Consider the following 19,826-nt stretch of genomic DNA (forward strand, 5'->3'; position numbering starts at 1 on the left):
TACATCTCATACCTGACCACAGACATCTGATAATTTGATTTGTGTTTTATTGTCTTGTGTTTTCACTCAAACCACATGTAGAATCTTTCAATATGATTGCAAACTCTACTAAACATCCAAACATTGCTCCAGATGGACTTTAACAGAGGCTCACACGTGGGTGTGGGGCAGCCCATTTGCGGCTCCGCTACCCCTTTGTTTACCAACACTTGCGCGCCGGCAAGGCAGGAAGAAGCACAGAGGCACATGCACCAGGATTCTGTGAATGACTCGGAAAAGGTGCTTCAATCCTCCGGTACCTAGTATCATGCTCGTGAATGTTCAATCACTGGACAACAAAATAGACGAGCTGAATGCACGGATCAGGTTTAAGCATGACAAAGAGCTGCTGCGTCTTAGTGCTCACAGAGACGTCGCTGACCGTGGACACACCAAACAAAGGCATGATGCTTGCCGGCTTCTCCATCTACTGCTAGGATAGAACACTGGATTCCGAACACTGGAGGAGAACAGACTCTTGATTACTGCTACACTGCACTCAAGGAAAGCTACAAAGCCTTCGTCCACCCTGCATGTGGCAACGCTGATCAATGCGCCATTCTTCTACTGCCCTCAGACAAACAAAGACTTAAACAGGCAATACCAGTCCTCAGGTTCATCTATCAATGGAGTGAGGTGGCCATATTCACACTTCAAGATTGAACAATGGAGATGGAACCATGCTGATATCCGAGCCAAATTAAGAGCTCAGACCACTGCCTACAGTTCTGGTGACCTGTCAAACTACAAGAAAGCCAGATATGACCTTCAAAGATCCATTAGGTTTGTCAAAAGGAACTACAGAGACAGAGTTGAGTATAGCTACCTTGGCTCTGATCTCAGATGCATGTGGAGTGGACTTTGTGCTATCACTGACTATAACGGAGGTAATGACTATGACGAGGGGCTGTCCTCCTCACTTGCAGATGAGTTAAATACACTTTATTTTATACACAGTATGCTCATTTTGATGCAAACAACACTGCTGTAAAACTCCCAGTAGATCAGGATGGCTGCATTCTTACCCTCTCTGTGTCTGAGGTTATTAGATCCTTTAAGGCAGTCTACCTTCGGAAGGCCCCTAGTCCTGATGTCATCCACATCACTTGGTTGGCACACTTAGAGCATGTGCCAACCAACTGGCTGACGTTTTCACTGAAAGTTGTCAGGATGTTTTCAGGGAGTTTGGTCTGCATCCTGACTTTCTTACCAACTTCTACAGATGCACCATAGAGAGCATCCTTATGGGCTGCATCACTGTCTGGTATGGCAGCTGCACAGCCTTTGACACAGCCAAAGCCCTTAAGAGAGTGGTGAGGACAGCAGAGTCCATCATAGGCAACACACTTGCAGCGTTGCAGGACATCTATCAGTCCCATTGCTTGAGGAAGATTCGTTTGGTCAGCAGTCATCCAGCACACAGTCTGTTCTCCATATTGCCATCAGGCAGGAGATTCCACAGCATCCAGGCCAGAACTGACCGACTAATGAACAGCTTCTATCCACAGGCCATCAGACTTCTGAACAAACTGTGAAGCTGTTAGTCCCTCGCCCAAAATATCACTTAACACCACATTGTCTCTGTATATTTTGGAATGTTCTGTGCATTTGTGTACATTTTGTTACATTTAATATATTTTCTATATATTAATATATTTAACCTTAATAACAACCATGTAAATCTTCTGCTGAATATAGGGCTACGTGTAAGCAGTTGTGAGCAGTTGAACTGGGGAAAAGGCTCTGATATAGCTGAGATGTACGTGTCTGTTTTGTTTCCTCTGTACATTTATTTGTGGCTCTACTTTTATGGTTTTGTTCTTTTCACTGTTTTGTATTTCAAATCAAATCAAATCAAATTTATTTGTATAGCACTTTTTACAACTGATGTTGTCACAAAGCAGCTTCACAGAATTCCAGTAAGACAAAGATTTGACATGAAATGTAAAAAAAGAATGTTAAAAACCCCAAGTGAGCAAGCCAGGGGCGACAGTGGCAAGGAAAAACTCCCTCAGCTGAGGAAGAAACCTTGGGAGGAACCAAGGCTTACAAGGGGTGACCTATCCTCCTCTGGTCAATCTACTGGTAATAATAGTTAGTAGTCCGTGAGAACCTCAGTGTAGGGGCAGCTTCAAGGCACTTGGTGGCACTTATTTCTTTGTTTTACAGTTGTAAATCATTGCCGTATTTATTTTGCCAGTCATTTTGTACTTTAATCATTTGAACTGTATTCTTTCAAGTTAAAGTGTGCTCTATGAGGTTGTAATCAATACCTAACTGTACTTAAAACCGAATACAGCATTTAGAAAGAAAGTAAGCAAGCAAAACAAGAATGTTACTTTTTGTTTAAGTGACAAGCAAATAAAGAGCCCCAAAATATTGTGTATGGCATGTTACCTATCTCACAGCACCACACATAGACCAGTCCATGGCAGTGTCTGAAATGATCCACTTGTTCACTGATCACTATATAGACTGTACTATGTAGAACACAATATATGGAAGCTGTGAGCAGCAGAAAAGGTGGAATTCAGACATTTATTCCAGAAACAAATCTTCTTGACCTTTTCGCACGAGACAAAAGAGAAATGTAGTTTGACTGTGTTTTTATTAATGTATTTTGTAATCATTTAAAAAATTGTTGCTTAGCGATAAATAAAGAAATAAAAGATAAAAACCTGTTTATGTTATTATACGTTAATATATATGCAATAATTTTACCACTAATAACATTGTTATCAATTGTTTGTTTGATCTAATACACATTTAGTATTTTGTACTGTAGGAAAAATGGGACGTCTCTCAAAAATTGATGAAAAATGGAAAACCTTTATTACAGCAAACAGTTGCAAGATACAGAGATGTACCATGTATTCAGCGGAGCTAGCCTGAACATTGAGTAATAGAAAAACACTTAGCTTATATAGTTATATATTAAGCTATATATAGCTTATTAAACACTAGCTTATATAGTTTGACAATACCGCCTTCCATTCCAGCTCCTCCTAAGGAACACAATACACATGGAACCCTGTCATCTGTGAGGAACTTAATGTGTATTTAGTTCTATCATCTTCATGTCTAGACTAGTTCACTTTGTCTATGGTGGTTGTTGATTACTCAGTAATCAACTTCCTTTGATATTGATTAGGTCTTCTGGTCCCACAGTGAGAGCTGTTGTGGCTCTTCCTGCTTTGCCTGTTTATATACTAAATATGTCAAATGGTCAACCTATCTCTAGGAAGACACACTGGTTTGGAACATTTGTTATGATATTAATATTGTTGATTGTTAAGCCAGTCACATTTGGGTCCATGATGTAATTTCTTACAGTACTTACATTTGTACACAAAATTCATCGCTCTGGTGCTTTGGGGTTCCGCCATCTTGGTTGAACCGCCATGTATTGTGAGATATTAGTCTGTAAGTATTGTTCACTGGCTTTACGGTGCATTGTGTGTAATAATCTAGTTTACTATATAGGGAATCAAATTGCTCACTGAGAATTCGGACAACACTACAAAATGGCCGACACACTAAATAGTACACTAACCAGTGAATAGGGAGCAATTTCAGACACAGCCCATATTTTCAAGCTGCAATACTCATTAATTTTGTGAAAACCTTATTTGGTAAGGAGGCCTATGGGAGTATAAAAGTTGGAAAGAGTGAATTAGAGGAGCATGTCAATGACATGTACACTGATAAGGATAAAACAAAAGAGCTAGAGCTGCCACAAGATAGTCCACCACTAGGTGAAATAGAGAGCCAAATGGAGGTTAGCCCACCAAAATGGAATGAGGTTCAAGATGTGGTACATCATGCAAAAGCAGGTTCTGCTCCAGTGCCTAATGGTGTGCCATATCAGGTGTACAAGTATGCACCTGAGTTTTTGTGAAGCATGATGGTCATAGTCTGGAAGAAACGGTATCCTTATCCCTAAGGAGATGCTGTGGGTATAGAACAGTTTCAGCCTATAAGTCTTCATAATGTGGAGGGTAAGATTTTCTTTAGTGTGATAGTGCAGAGACTTGCAACAAAAGCAAACAAATTAATTGATACATGAGTACAAAAGGCAGGGGTTTCTGGCTTTGCAGGATGTTTGGAACATAGTAGCATGATCTGGCATCAGATTCAGACAGCAAAGAAAGAGGGTAGAGATCTACATGTCATTTTCCTTGATTTAGCGAATGCATTTGGTTCAGTGCCACATAAATTTATGTGGAAAGCCTTTGAAGCCTTTCAGTTTTGCTTTTGTACAGGAGAATTTGTTATGTCATGGCAGCAGCTAGAAGTGGGTATTATGGCTGGATTTCATCATTAGCATTTACGATGGCGATGGAAGTAGTAATCAGGGCCTCTAAGAGGGCCATAGGCAGAGATTGCTTGATGGTACTCGGCTTCCCCATTTCAGGGTTTACAAGGACAACATGACGACCCTGACGACTACTGTGCCTTGCATATGGTGGTTTCTGGGGAAGTTAAATGATAATCTAAGGTTGGCTAGGCTTAAAGTTAAATTGAGCAAGTCTAAAAGACTGTCAATTTAGGTAGAGTTTAGGTAGATGGTATAGTGCAGCGCTAAATGATACTGACCATATTGTGGGAATAAAGGCTGAATTGGTGAAGGCTATTAATAACATTAATAGATCATGTCTGCCAGGGAAGTTGAAATTGTGGTGTCTGCAGTGGTGCACAACAGCAGTGTCACAGGCAAAACAAGGCCAGTGGCTTCGCTGGGGGAACCTAGAGAAGTAGAAGATCACTTGGCAAGAATTGTGGGCAATGGAGGCAAGTCATATTAAGTTTTTGCTTGGAGAAACTTATGATGTCCTTCCAACTCCACAAAATGTTGGACAGTGGGTAGATTTAGATAGTTTTAGATTATGGACAGGGTTTGGCACACTGAAGCATATTCTATCAGCTTGTAAGATTTGTCGCAGGGAAGGTATACATGGAGACATAATCAGGGTTTTAGCATGTTTGTTGGACAGGAAACGCTTAGAGGTAAACACATTAACGAGAGGTTGTATTAATAAAGTGTTTAGGTTTGTGTGTGAGGGTGAATGTATTCAAGAGGGTGCACAGGCTATAAATATTGATAGATGGGGTGAAGCACGTGATTGAAAATTGCTGGTGGACATAGGTTTAAAAAAAAACAAAAAACTGCAGGTTCCAGAGTGCATTGCATTAACTACACTGAGGCCAAATGCTTATTTCATAGAGTTAACAGTTCCATTTGACAATGCAATAGACCAAGCATTCGAAAGGAAAAAGCTGAAGTATGCAGACTTGGCGGTTGAGATGAGGGAACATAGGTTGTAGGCTCATGTTAAACTGGTGGAGATAGGAGTTAGAGGATTTGTAGCCAAGTCTGCCACATCCCTGTTTGTGCAGTTCAGCATCAGGGGCCGGACACTAAGGGCAGCTGTGAAGGAGTTATCAGAAAGAGCTGAAAGGTCTAGTCAGTGGTTATGGATAAGGAGAAAATAGACTAGTTGGGGAAATGCACTGTAGAGGTGCTGTTGTGGTGGTTGGTTGTGGTGATGTAGCACGTAAAGATCGCATGGAACTGGTGGCACTGAGCATGCATTAATGGTGCCAGTCGGGCTAGGTACAGCCTTAGTCACCAGGGAGGCCAATGTGGACTTACGGTTGTTGATGCTTAAGGGTGAGGTAGGACTGAGCTACTGAGCTAGCTTGGAGGGGTCTGGGTCTGGGATGCCAGACTTCACTGTTGAGCCTTCTGGAGGTGTCGTGGGCCTAATACAGCGAAACACTGACGAGGGGAGGTGCCTGAGTGATGACCCTTGTGAAGAGCTAGCGATGCAGTTGGGTACTCATGTGATGGGCTCAATGAGTAACCATAGATGTTAAGGGTAGCTGGTTGCTGATCGGATCATAAACTGCCACAGCAACCTTGGGGTGTAGCTGTAGGATTGGAACAATAGAAATTATGTGGCTGCCAGTAGGAAGAGTGTGGGGCTATGTTAAGCTCGAATGGATTGGCATAGGATATTTTACATTTTATCTTTTGTATGCTTATAATTATGACAACAAGGGTGTTGCCTTAGCCCCATCAGCAATTTCCTGCTTTGCATGTTGTTTGTTTTTACCATTTTCCTTTGACTTTCCTTTAAGAGGTTAGACACATTCTATCAAACGTTTAGAGAAACCATCTGCATACCTAGGTATTTATACATCTGTGGCCATGGAAGTGATTGGAACACCTAAATTCAATGGTTTGGGTGGGAGAGTGAATACTTTTGGAAATATAGTGTACGTTACAGAGAAAATGACAATCGAAGCCAGCTGCACCCTTCTCCAGTTAGAGGTAATAGAATTTTATAGTATGTCTGATATAAGAAAGAAGCATAAACATAATCAGCACGTCAATTGCCAATATGTAGCTTTTTTTTTCCTTTCTGTTAAAGAAGGTTAAATATATCACAGCAAATTTCTGGAGTTCGAAAATCTGGAGTTAGACAAAAATGTGTGAAAGTGTTCGATTTTTTTAGTTTATTTTCTATGTAAAACTTCAGCTTGAGTTCAGGGGTACTCTTTGAAGGTGTAGTATTTCAGAGTTTATTCGCCGGGTGTTCAGGAGCATAATTCAACTCTCCTGGTGTTGATTTATTTAGCCACACCCAATCACACTGCACTTGAACTTGAACAGGTGGGGTGCCATTTTACATGCACGCATTTCATGCATTAAATTATTATAATTTCAGCATTACTTCTGGTTATGCGTGTATTAACGCGTTTCTAGTAATATCAACACATTCACTGATTGTGTGTTGTTTACTTAGGAGTTAACGGTTGAACAGTTAGGACGGTAAAAGACGCGACAGAATGTTATACTAAATTAATGACGATGATATAGCGTCTAATATATTTTCTTACAGTTTTGGTTAAAACAGCCTACAAGGTAACCCGACTTGTCCCATGCTGGTTTAGTTTTTTTATTTGCTGTTTTACTCATATATGGTGGAGATACGGTCGTCTCAATTGCTAAACCCAATGTTACAAGCTAAGTCGAATTGGATAATGTCGGCAGGCTAACATTTGAAAATGTTTTAAGCTGTGCTATACATTCAGCAACTGCTAAAATGAAGACTTGTATGCTACACTGATTTATATTTTGTTTATATTTTGGTTTAATTATTGATAAAAGTCTCCTTTTTCCTTAAGTGGCCAAAATGCTGAAAAAAGTAAAAAGTAAAAGTGGGGAAACAAAGAAATATGTGAAACTGGAAGAAGCCATATTCTCGGACTTTATAAGTGCAGGTATTTTTCATGTTTTGTACAAAGTCAGTAAAGGGAAGTAATAATAATTTGGTTAATTAAACATTGATGATATGTTTCAGTCCAGCAGAAGTTTCTCATATCAGAAAATAACGCACTAAAAGTCACAGATGAGCAGGGCATAGAAGTAGATGAAGACGTCTTTCCAGAACTTGCAGCAGTCAAAGAAGTGTGTTTTGTCGTCTACACTAATGAGGGTAATTATAAAGTTTGGATTTATTTTTGTAAAAAAAATTTTTTAATGTACATGCTTTGAGAAATTTGTGCCTTGACCCTAAAATAAAGTGCTCTTGTTTCTTATTATCATTATGAGTTGATAAAAACAAATTGTATAGTAAAGTCTTTACTATTTTTAATGTGAATTTCAGACATCCTAGCAGAATCATCAAAGAATATGGCAGCCTGCTCCAACCTGGCTGAATTTGTGACACTCACACCTTGTGGTAGGCAGATTTATAAGTATTTATAATGAAATACAAAATGGGTACAACTTTTAAAATGTTCATAATCATTGATACAATTGAGGATAATTTTCTCTCTCAGCATCAGTACTATAAATTTAGGAAAAGCACTGAAAGCTTTCCACAAATGCAGTTTAAACTATTACTAAATGTTTAGTGTTGAATTGGCCACAGTTTACCCAATGCAAATATTACAGCATCCAACCTAAAAATTGACACCATTTAAAATTATTTCACTGATAAGCACACTTTCCAGATGTTTGGAGGAACTTACAAGTTAAATCCCCAGTTGATGTGATTGTTTGGAATGAATATGTTTTTATATTTGTTTGTATGTGCACTGTATTTGTAATCCTCAGATTTTACCGTCTTGCAACAAGACACTGAAGGACCTTCCTCCCAGAGTCTAACGGATACATTAACCTTCTCAACCTCAAACAGCCTAAGTAGTGACACAAGTGATACTGCATGTGAAAAGATTCAACCTGTCATGGACAGCACCCATGCAAGAAATGTAATTTTATCACTTACATACTTTTAAACTGTTTTGTTGGGCTGATTTCAAAACCAAGCTTAAGAAACTTGGGATTTAATATCTTAAAACACACTGTAATTGATTATATTTATGACAGACGGATTTTAATATAGTTTTTGTTAAAATAAATATTTCATTTATCTTTTTGTATTTGTATAAATTGTTTTTAGACAGTGGAGCAGATTCTCACTTCTAAGCCAGCAGGTGTGACTGTCCTTAAAGAGTATGATGAAACTGGTAGTTTGAAAGATTCCACCAGGCGTTTAATGGTGAACATCCTTGTAACTCACATGCGTGAAAAGGAAGGGTAAGAGGCTTGATGCTATTAATGACATGAAATTCTCATTTGAAAATGAAGCAAAAATATTATTACCAATATATACTTTACAGGAGAGCTGTATGTAAAGCAACAAAGGAGTTTCATGCCCTTGGGATTGTGTCGCTCTTCCCATCTTTGAGGGACCCATACTCAAAAAGGGATATGTAAGTTTGCATTGTAGCCAAAGTGTAAAATAATTTCAGTAGTTTGATTTCTTACTCTTTTTGTTTATAATCATTCATCAAAAACTTGATATTTTCTGTATTCCATCCATGTTTTCAGGAACATTTCTATGACATTGAGAGCAACAAAAGCTTTCTTGAGTGGCGTGTCAAGACTGTGCAACGGAAGTCCAAAACTATATCTATGTCCCATAACAGAGTGGAGCTAAAAGGTGGTCCCACATTATCAAGGACATTTGCTTCTTTAGATGGGCAACAAACAGGAGATGAATGTATGGAGGCCATGTCCCTCCTACGCTACACCACTAACCATGACTTAGTCTACCAGAAGATGAAAGAAACCTGATGAAATCTGCATTCAAACATAATGCATTCTTCATCTTCTACAAAGCACTAGAGCTTGTCAAGGAAGCTAACATAGATTGTCATGATCTCTTGGAACAGGTATGGGACCTATACAAATATTTATTATAAAGGCAAAATCAGGAGCTTGTCTGTTGTTTCTTTTTATTGTTATTTTTCTTTTTGAAAACTGTTCTCCTTTAATTTTTAAAACCCAGTCTAGGATCAGACTGTAGAAGAATGGTGAGGTGTAAATGTATGCTTTATGAAAATGTGTGTGCAATAATGAAACAAAACAAGTTATAGGAATATTTACAGTATACTTAGAGTGTTTATACAAAGGGCTGAGGAATTTTAGGTATAGCTAAGGCCAAAACAACAAACAAAACCCACATTAACTCAGAGACACACAAAGTAACCTTAAGATACAAAGAAAAAAAACACAGCTTCTCTACCCCCATGACTCACACACACACACACACACACACACGAGATAAATATCAGACTTGTGCCCCATTCAGACAGGAATAGTTTTACATGGTAGCTGGGGTAATGGCATTTTACCAATAGACGTCAGTAATGTTTATGGTGGATTTACACACTATACGAAATCCTGGTGAAAATACCAGAGATGGGAGTGGCTACTGGATTCACACATTGCTGGGGATCATAAAATGTGGATCATACACAGCAGTGCTACTCAGTTTTTAGCCCATTTTCTTGAAAAATTCTTTAGTAGAACAACTTGTTGTCCTGATGCATGACATACATTCTTTTGAGATTCAGCCCACAGATGGATATTCTGATGTTTTCCTTTAGAATTTGCTATTATCATTCAGAATGAATTGTTCCATCATTGACGGCAAAACCATGATACTACCACCACCATCGTGTTTGACATTATGTTTGTGTTTCACTGGTTGCAAACATCTGACTCTTATTTCACCTTCTAATTATCTGCTTATGCTTAAGATTCACATACTTTTACAAATATGTTATATTGGATCATTTTCTTCTATAAGTAAATGAACAAGTCTAATATGTTTGTGTTATTGGTTTGAGTTGGTTCTCCTTCATCGACTTTTATGATGTATGAAAATCTCATGAAGTGTTCGCAAACTTTCAAGTCCCACATTTTAGTGACTAAAAAGATCATTTAGTCTTTCAAAGAAGACTGAAAGACCAGAAAATCTCTGAAATAATTGCTGGCATACAAGACTGCCTGAATTAAAAAAAAAAAAAAAAGACCTACATGAAAAATTAGCTAGCTTGGGAATTGTGATGTCCTGATCTGCTACATTTTTATTCAGTTTAAGGTCATGCTCATTCTTTTTGTGTATATATATTTTAATTTATTATTATATATTTAAATTTTTTTTGCCAAGATGCTCCATAGCATCTTGTTCTTAGGGAATATTCATTCTTCAAGATACACTCCGGACACAATCTTCGCAGAAAAGGAGATATTAAATAAAACAAGGCAAGATTTCCCAAAACCATTTGCCCATTATGAAAAAGATGTGGCTCTAAGAATGCCTTTCTCCTACTTCTTTGAACTGGTTAGTCAAATCTTCAGAAGACATAACTGCATTTATTATAAAAACTCAATGTCATTATGAATAATTGTCATTGCTTGTGATGTTTTCATTGTTTATCAGTTCAATGTAGTTATTATTTTTATGTTCCAGGTTGTGAGATGCAAAGGTGATGCCAACGAAGTGGCAGTGGCACTTAAAGAAACATTAAATGAGTGTAGGAATCAATCAGGCAATCAATACCCCTTGATTTCGTCCGTCATATGCATCTGTCAGGCATGCGAGTCCAGTAAGAGATACTATGGAGTGTCTCTGACTTGTCCAGGTGAAATAGAGAGAGAGATAATGACAGCAGTGTCCTGTCTGCATTTTTGGCATCCATATGTTTCATGTGCTGTATTGAGTGTGTTTCCAGATGGCATCATTAAACTGCCACCTTCAGTTGTGTGTAGGGCCTTTGACACGCACATGGTCAGGAACCTGAAAGCTTGTGGACGCTGCCATGAGCTTTATTCTCTGCCAGGTCACACACACAATAGAAATAAACCTGGCAACTGCGCTGAAACTGAGGCGATAAGTGAACTACTTGAAAATGAGGAAAATATCACAAACCACAAATAATGGAGTTATTACTGTATCAAGGAAAACAATAACGGACCACTTCAACAGTAAAATAAATGAGAGAATAAAAGAAGGGCATAAATATGAAATTGATAAAATCTATTTTCATAAATGTGGAGCAAGCTGTCATAATAAATTTTCCCAGTAAAGAACTTGCCCTTAAACACCTTTGCATGAATTATTGGTCAATAAATTCTTAACTTAAATTTGAAACCCCCCATACTCAAATAGCGGCCTTTTTAGGCCCATTGGGCATCTATTTAAGGCCCGCGAGCTGTTTTGAAAAGTTTTTTTTTTTTGACTGACTGCCTGCCTGTGTCTAAGGATCCGACGTGTTTGATCATGGACTGTTGGCAAGTGAGAAATTCTACTTGTGAAACTGCAAAAATTAATATTCCATGTTCCCAATTTATTAAAAAGTATAATAAAAAATAAAAGTGATGTAACAATGATAAACATGCCTCTGTCCCACTTTCTTAAATGTGTTGCATGTATCACGTAACCACATATCCAGTTCAGGGTCACGGTGGGGCCAGAGCCTATATTCAGAGCCTGGATGTGGCGCAATTCCATGATAGGTTTACACTCACAGCAGCTACGGACACTTTTGAGTAGAAAATCCACCTAACAATGTGTGCCTTTGGAAATGTGGGGAGAAAGCGAAGCACCCAGAGGACATGTGGAAAACACACTAAACTTCTCTCAGACAGTCATGTATGACAATGACTGTGGCGCCACCATGCCCAGCCCCTTTTTTTTGTTTTATACTTGTTTGGAAAATATTTTTCTTTGTATTTTGCCAGGTAAATATAAGTTCATGACAATTAAAAAATGACAGACTCTTCTTTTATGGCATTAAGAAAAGTAATCCAGAAATTGGTTTTGTATCTTAGCACTTTATGAGGGAACATTCAATGTCTGCAAAGCAGTTTGGTTCTTCATCTTATGAGTTGCACTAACAACAAATGGCAAGAAAAAATCATATCATGAATGTGCTAACCTGTGGTCTTGCTGCTCATTTAAGAAAACGTTATTTTGTCTTTTAAATTATCTTGTTGCTCTCTAGGGGAAAATACAAAGTCTACCAGTTCTTCTCTGAATAAACCTTACTAAAGATTCTTCAGTCCACTAGAGGGCAGAGTAGTTTCATCTAATGTGTAAGAATGAAAAGATAGTTTTTGAGCTGAATGTAGTATACTATCGTGTTAATTAGATGCATTATCCAATTCAAAATCCAAAAAGACAAACACAACAACTAAATTGCTTAATGTCTATATAATGTTTCTTTATTGTAAATTTTCTTTATTGTGTGTGTGTGTGTTTACATGTTGTTTTATTATGTGATTGTGTTGTACAGAAAATATGGAGGGCAGTCCCGCTCCGAGTGTTGGAGCTTGGTGTGTTCTCCCCATGTCCGCGTGGGTTTCCTCCGGGTGCTCCGGTTTCCTCCCACAGTCCAAAAACACACATTGGTAGGTGGATTGGCGACTCAAAAGTGTCCATAGGTGTGAGTGTGTGAAGGAATGGTGCCCCCTCCAGGGTGTTTCCCCACCTTGCGCCAAGTGATTCCGGGTAGGCTTTGGACCCACAGCAACCCTGAATTGGATAAGCTGTTTCAGTGTTTCAATGAACGAATAATAATAGTTTGTTAATGTTATTGTTAATCTATATTAATTATCTACTCACTAGTGTGTGTGTGTATGTTCAAGTTCAAGAGACTTTATTGTAATTTTAACTATATACACGATACAAAATAATGTTCCTCTGGGACCATGGTGCAACACAAAACATGAGTGCAGGCAGAACACAAGTGCAGCACAACTAGTAGTGCAGACGGACAAACAGACAGTACAACACAAAACAGACAAAAGTGTAAACTGTGTTCTGTGGAAAATCTGCACAGCAGTCTTCCTTGTAGCAGCCACAGAACAGTAGAGTGCAGGAGGTAATGTGCAAATTATACAATTTAATGTGAATTTTTAAGTGTACAGGAGGTAATGTGCATTTTTTAATTTATTTTCTTTTTGCCATGTACAAGAGGTAGTGTGTAACACATGCGAAATAGGTATGTGACAAGAGTCCGGGGTCACAGTCACGGTGTGAGGTAGTTGTAAAGTGCAAGAATGCTTATCATGTTAACTGGGATAAGTGGTGGGTGTGTATGAATGTGTGTGTGGAGCTGTCTTGTCAGTTCAGACTCCGGAGCTGACGAGTCTGATGGCTTGTGGCAAGAAGCTGTTGCAGAGTCTGGCTGTATTGGACTGGATGCTGCAGTACCTTCTTCTGGACGGCAGGAGAGAGAGCAGTTTGCTTGAGGGGTGCTGGATGCTTTGTGGATGCAGCAGGTGGTGTAAATGTAAAGGGGAGATGGGTTCCAATGATCCTCTCAGCTGTCCTCACTATGACGCTGGAGGGTCTTCCGGTTAGAGACAGTCCAGTTCCCAAACCAGGCCATGATGCAGCTGCTCAGGATGCTCTCCATGGTGCCTATGTAGAAGATGGTCAGAACAGCAGACAGGGTCTTTCAACAAAGACATAAAAATGTCCATTACAGCAGCGGTCCCCAACCACCGGGTTGCAACCCGGTACCGGGCCGTGGGCCATTAGGTACCGCGCGGCACAGAACGTTTGAATTTTTCTTTTTTTTAAATTAATTATCAGTCTAAATGTTGAAATTTTATTTTGAAAAGTGACTTCCGTGTGGAATGATGTACAGATGCATACATGCATAACCAGCCGTTACCCCAAAAGCTAGCAAAAATGATTGAAAAACAGACATCTTTGGCGAGCTTCTTTGGAAAGGGGAAAATGCCCAATGAGGAGACAGAAGAAGAGCTTACAACTTCTAAGAAAACGAAATCTGCATTTAAAAGACAATATCAGGATTCCTACTTAAAATACGGGTTTATTCCTACAGGTGATTCTCATGTGCCGAGCCCGCTCTGTGTAATATGTGGTGACAAACTAGCAAATGAGTCAATGAAGCCTTCAAAACTGCTTCGGCACCTGGAGACCAAGCACCCTGCATTAAAAGACAAGCCTTAGGAGTTTTTTGAAAGAGAAAAACATGAACAAAGAAGGGTAGAAGCAATTACTGACGGCCACCACATCAACAAATGTGAGTGCACTGAGAGCGTCATACTTAGTGGCTAATCGTATTGCTAAGGCGAAGAAACCTTTTACTATTGGTGAAGAATTGATTCCGCCTGCCGCTAAGGACATTTGCCGTGAACTTCTAGGAGAGGCTGCAGTTAAAAAGTTCCTCTTTCGGCTAGCACCGTCACCAGGCGAATTGAGAATATCGCAGAAGCAGTTGCTGGAGAATATTAATAAGTCACCATGGTACGCAATCCAGGTTGACAAGTCTACTGATGTTGATAACAAGGCGACACTACTTGTTTATGTGCGATATATATGAGGAGGATGCGCAGGAGGATATTTTATGTGCACTATTCAAGTCTCTGGATGATTACATGTCAAGAACTAAATTGGTCCTTTTGTGTGGGCATATGCATGGACAGAGCAGCTGCTATGACTGGACGGCTTTCTGGTTAAACTTCTCGGGTAAAGGAGGTTGCACCTGAATGTGAGTCAACGCATTGTGTCATTCACAGGGAAATGCTGGCTAGCCGAAAAATGTCACCTAAACCCAACAGCGTGATGAATGATGTCATTAAAATTATTAACCACATCAAAGCGCATGCCCTTAACTCCCGTCTGTTCGAGCATCTTTGTGAGGAGATGGACGCAAAGTACAAACGCCTTCTCTTACACACTGAAGTAAGGTGGCTATCTAAAGGCAGATCATTGGCAAGAGTGTTTGATTTACGAGAGCCGCTGCAGAGGTTTTTTTTCAGAAAAAAAGTCACCACTGGCAGCACATTTCAGTGACAAGGAATGGGTCACAAAACTCGCTTATTTATGCGACATATTCAACCTGCTCAATGAACTTAATCTGTCACTTCAGGGGAAATTGACAACTGTCTTCAAGTTGGCAGATACAGTAGCTGCATTCAAAGCCAAACTGGAATCGTGGGGATGGCGAGTGAACCAAGGGATATTTGACATGTTTCAAACATTGTCTGGGATTTTGGCAGAGACTGAGCCTGATCCATCATTCTCCCAGCTGGTGCACGATCACCTGTCTTTGCTTTTGGAAGAGTTTGAGCGCTACTCCCCGACCACAAAAGACCCATGGACGGCGAAAGAATGGATTAAAGATAAACAAACCTGGTGAATCGAGCCTGTCCATGCTAGAAGAGGATCAACTGCTGGACATTGCAAATGACGGTGGCCTTAAAATTATGTTTTAAACAACAACTGTGCCAGTGTTCTGGGTTAAAATCAAGGCAGAACATCCTGAGGATTGCCCAAAAAGCATTGAAAGCCCTGCTTCCATTTCCAACCACCTATCTTTGTGAAGCAGGATTTTCTGCAGTGACCGCAACCGAAACGAAACTACGGAACAGACTGGATGTACGGAATACACTTCAGGTGTCACTGTCTCTCAATACCCCGAGATGGGACCGACTCGTTGCAGAGAAACAAGCTCAGGGCTCTCACTAATTGACATTATTATTATTTGATTGACTTGTTCACCCTTTTATATAGAAATGATCAGTATTGTCACTTGAATCGAGTTTAGTTTTTTATTATAATTATTTCTTATTAGAAAGGATTTTCATTCTAAATTAAATATTTCCGTTTACAGAGATGTTGTTGATTATTAATTTATGAACAAAAGGTTGTTTGTGTGTTGATGTTTGCATTTGACATAAGCCCACTGAGGATGATTTATTATTAGATTACGTTGTTAACGATTATCGAGCAAATGTAGGCCTGAGCATATTAAGGCCGGTCCGTGAAAGTATTGTCTTAGATGAAACCGGTCCGTGGCGCAAAAAAGGTTGGAGACCGCTGCATTACAGTATCTACTCTAGTCAACTGTACTCTGCTTATTTGCTTTTTTATTAGACAAACAAGGTATGGGACCGTGTGCTTTATAAATCCCTGCTCTTTTATGGTTGTCCAGTGTCCAGTTTGACTCCAATTACAGAGCCAGCCTTATTGATTAGTTTGTTCAGTGCACTTTTGTTGATGCTGTTGCCCCAGCACACAACAACAAAGAATAATAAATAAAATAATAATAAACAAAGACTAGCAACGACAGACTGGTAGAATGTTCAAAGGAGTTTAGTGGACACTCCAAAGAACCCCAGTCTCCTCAGAAAGTACAGACAGCTCTGTCCTTTCTTGAACACTGTACAGGTGTTAGATCTCCAGTCCAGTCTGTCATCCAATTGCATGCCCAGCAGAGGCGACTGCTCTAAGACTGCAAGGGAAGCTCAGCTTCCCCTAAAATGTCAAAAAATAAGTGATCAAACATATTCTGTTGTGTGTACATGTCAGTGAATAAATATGCACTATGACGCGCTCAACTTTTGTTCAGAATCTTATCACTGGTAAAGACGCGGCTTTCCCACAGATTCACGGTGCTTTAAACAGTGAGGACGCTGAGCATCCACAGAGTTCAATAGCGAAGCGCAGCAAAACGAGACGAGTCATTGGATAAATGCTGGGCTTTGTCCCACCCTTCGGACTCTCAGCATCTCTGGGGGTCTATGGGGCAGTGGGCTGGCCTCGGCTGGCCCGGACGCTCAGCTTCTGCATGATGATTGGATGATCTGTCTGAGGCTGAATCCCTTTTTGATTGACAGCGAAATGAGCGAATCAGCGATCCTTTGGTGTAAAGATCAATGGGAGCATTAAATTTTCATTCTGTTCTGAGTTGAACCAGAATTTCTTAAACCTCTTAGCGGCATTTTCTTTGTTAAAAACGACTAGCGACAAATTGAGCTTCTATTTCTGGTGGGTTTTTTTGTAGCTGCTTGTGTTTGGAGACTGACTTCTATCACTCTTTCTGACTTCTATCGCAGTTTCTGTCCAGCGGGTGCTGCTGAGCCCCTCCACCGTCACAAAGCACTCACAGGCGGACACACTTCACATGGGCCAAGGCCATTTAAGCAGCCTAGCTCTGCTGGCCATTGAGAGGACACTAGTCAAGTCCCTGGAAAAGACGCCTTGTTGGTACGACAGGGTCACAGATCATTTTCTTGAAAAGGAACGGAGGGTAGAATTTACGTATAAATAAACCGACACATTTTATGATGTAGGCCGAAATTGAGCTTCCCCTCCTTGAAAGACCAGCATCCGCCACTGTTGTATAAATTGTCATGCATGTTTGTAAGATACCCAGTAATAACCATACATTTCTAATATCATACCCTTTACTTAGTCAGTACTTGTTTTTTAATCTTAAAGCTTACTTAACAGGTACTTTTGCTGTACTTACAAATATTTTACAAATGAGGCTTTTCACAAATTAACGCTTCTGATGAAAGTGAACATATAATCACCAACACAGAGAGTGGAGCATGTTTTTATTATTGTCATTAATTGGGTCTGGTTTTAATATTAGTTGATATGATTGTATCTGTGATTGTAATTGGAATCTGAGATGAAAACATGTTTCTACATGTAGTTTTATACTTTTATATCAAGTGTTTGTCTGTTGTGGAAGTACAAAAGAACAAAGTGTGTCCTGGGTTTAGATATTTTAATGTTTATAAAATAATCCTTGTTGAGAATCTGTAGCTTCTACAGTTTGGGAGTGTTTTCCATTATTAATAGCTGCAGAATCCATTAATATTGTGTTCTAGTTCAGAAATAGTGTGTGTAAAGTCTGAAGAGAGCGGTGTGTTTAGAGCAGGAGGTTTTTGTACGGCCAGTAAATGAGTTTGTATCACTGTGGTACACTTTTGGTGGAGGAACAAAACTGGATGTTGGAAGTAAGTCCACTTTTACTCTTTATTCAAAAGGAATCTTTAATTAAAATGATTCTGGACAACAGTAGAGATGCACTTGATGATCTTCTGAATAAATGATAATCTAAATGTGAATGTATTTAATTAGTAGAACTGTTGTGAAGTGCAGAGCTTTGTAAGACTAAGATAGCACCATAAAACCTCAGCACAGGTTTGGGAACAGCAAGGGAACTGCTAGCCACTCTTTTCAATGCTGGTTAATGTTGCACATAGAGGAAATATATTATTTAGATAGTTAACAGCTGATCACTCTCAGCTAATACACATGTTTTGTCTTCAACAACACTACAGTCATCGGTGCAGGTCTCTCTGGTAAATTCAGCAGAAGCACAACATGAGCCATTTTCAGGTGCAGGTGTAAGTGTTATTCATACCTACAAACATTGAGACTACAAAATTGGATATTTGAACTTTGATATTTATGAAAATGACATTCATTCTGCTCATGTTTCATGAACGAGGCCCAGTGTTGGGCCTCAGAACTGTTCTGTCTCCATCTAGATGTGTAAGGCTAAGAGAAAAGAAGCAGGCAATTGCAAAGTGTACACAGTGTTTAATACAAGAGACACTGGGCTAAATATTAAAGTCAAATACAGAGCTTAATTGTTCAAACTGTGGAACATGAATAGGAATATAATTATAATACCACTGCTTAGTAAGGACACAAGAAATGAGCCAATACTATGCACTGGGGTAATTTACTCAACCCCTTTAAATAGTCAAATTGTTCTCCCCTCTCTGCCCTCTCCTGTTGTCATTGGCTGAGGAATGGCTGTTCACATGATCATGCTTGGACATCACCCCCTCAAAGGACAGGCAGAGTATGAGGTACGAGGCCGCCCACATGTGTCCCCTACAGCCAATTGGGTCCTAGACCTAGAACACCCCTTGAATGTCTTCCCAATGGTAGACAGCCATACTCTGTCCCTGGGCTTACAGGTTAGGTGCCTGCCTCTTGTCTGCAAAGTGCTTATTCTGGCATAGAGCTTTGGAAATTTCAAAAAATTTTCAATGCCTTTCTTCCCAAACCTCCTCATCCACTGAAGGTACAAGATCTGTAGCAGCTGTCCAGGGAGCTAAAGGAGGTTGAAACCCCAGAATACACAAAACCTGATATTAAACTGATATGAATACTCAAGTGCTCAAAAAATGCCTTCCATACCCTCAAGGTAAAATGAGATTCCCCTGTCTGGCAAGATATATTTTGGAAAACCAAAATTCCTAAATACATGCTGAAAAATAGCCTGTGCTGTTTGGAAAGCTGAAGGAAACAGGATTAAAGCATATTCCTCTAGAGAATCCATCTGTAATTGAGTATAGTGGTAATTCTGTGACAAAGTCAATGGTGATATGAGACCATGGCCATCCAGGCACAGCTAAGGGAATAAGTAGGAGTGTCTTAGGAGTTTTACAGCGAGCACAAGTGGAACAAGTGACAAACTTGTGAACGTTAGTATGCATATTCTCCCACCAGTAACACTGGGTCAACAATTGTAAGGTTATTTGTTGACCAGGATGTCCAGCACTTACTGAGGTATGAGCCCAAGTGATTAGTTTGTCTGTATAATTCTCTAGGAACAAAACGTTTACTGAGTGGGCACTG

At 39.6% G+C, this 19,826-nt stretch overlaps 2 gene segments (V, D, J or C); one reads left to right on the plus strand and one right to left on the minus strand.

Annotated features, from left to right (window-relative positions):
• Positions 1-19,826, plus strand: part of LOC136693905 (Ig kappa chain V-III region MOPC 63-like) — a 344,864-nt gene that overhangs the window by 312,872 nt on the left and 12,166 nt on the right. The window contains 1 exon segment of the V gene segment in view: positions 18,150-18,187. Within this exon segment, the coding sequence occupies positions 18,150-18,187 (38 nt within the window).
• The window catches only part of LOC136693904 (Ig kappa chain V-III region MOPC 63-like), a 226,150-nt gene that overhangs the window by 166,482 nt on the left and 39,842 nt on the right, over positions 1-19,826 (minus strand).

The sequence above is a fragment of the Hoplias malabaricus genome, chromosome 4, assembly GCF_029633855.1.
Source record: "Hoplias malabaricus isolate fHopMal1 chromosome 4, fHopMal1.hap1, whole genome shotgun sequence".
Classification (NCBI taxonomy): domain Eukaryota; kingdom Metazoa; phylum Chordata; class Actinopteri; order Characiformes; family Erythrinidae; genus Hoplias; species Hoplias malabaricus.